At 46.8% G+C, this 491-nt stretch overlaps 1 protein-coding gene across 1 annotated transcript in view; it reads right to left on the minus strand.

Annotated features, from left to right (window-relative positions):
• LOC106329997 (putative F-box protein At5g50220) overlaps positions 1 to 491 on the minus strand; it is a 14,520-nt gene that overhangs the window by 13,489 nt on the left and 540 nt on the right. Inside the window, exon 2 of the mRNA XM_013768574.1 lies at positions 19 to 486. Coding sequence (XP_013624028.1) covers positions 19 to 486 — 468 coding nt within the window. The remainder of the gene's footprint in view (positions 1 to 18; positions 487 to 491) is intronic.

The raw sequence follows: 491 nt of genomic DNA on the forward strand, positions 1-491 counted from the left end.
GTGGGAAGGTTCTCACACTTGGGTAGGGAGTGGTCTTCTAGGTCTTGGAACCCCATGACTCTTCCAATGTCCTTGAAGTTCATGTTGTATTCTCGTCCATTGACCTTAAAACTGATTTTTCCCCATCCTTGCCTCACATGCGCGGTGTCGTGGTAAGTGACCGCAAGAGAAGATAAGAACTGACAAGTGACATCTTTGTAGAAAGGATATGCCATGGTGAGGTGTTTTGGCATCTTCAAATGTCCTAGCATCTCTTCAATATCAGATTCAAGACCCAACTCCTTTAGCAGATCAAGGTCAGCGAACCTGGTTGGAGTCCAAGTGACCTCATTCTTCAAGTGATCATACAGCTCCTCCACAGATGGAGTTTTCGCCCTATCTCGATCAACCGCAACCCCTTTGCCTTTGGACATCTTGGCATTCTTCGTAGGTGCCTGCTCATCCGCACTCTCAGTTTCACTTTCCTCATGGATGGGAACTGCTACACTTTT

This window comes from Brassica oleracea, chromosome C3, assembly GCF_000695525.1.
Source record: "Brassica oleracea var. oleracea cultivar TO1000 chromosome C3, BOL, whole genome shotgun sequence".
NCBI lineage: Eukaryota > Viridiplantae > Streptophyta > Magnoliopsida > Brassicales > Brassicaceae > Brassica > Brassica oleracea.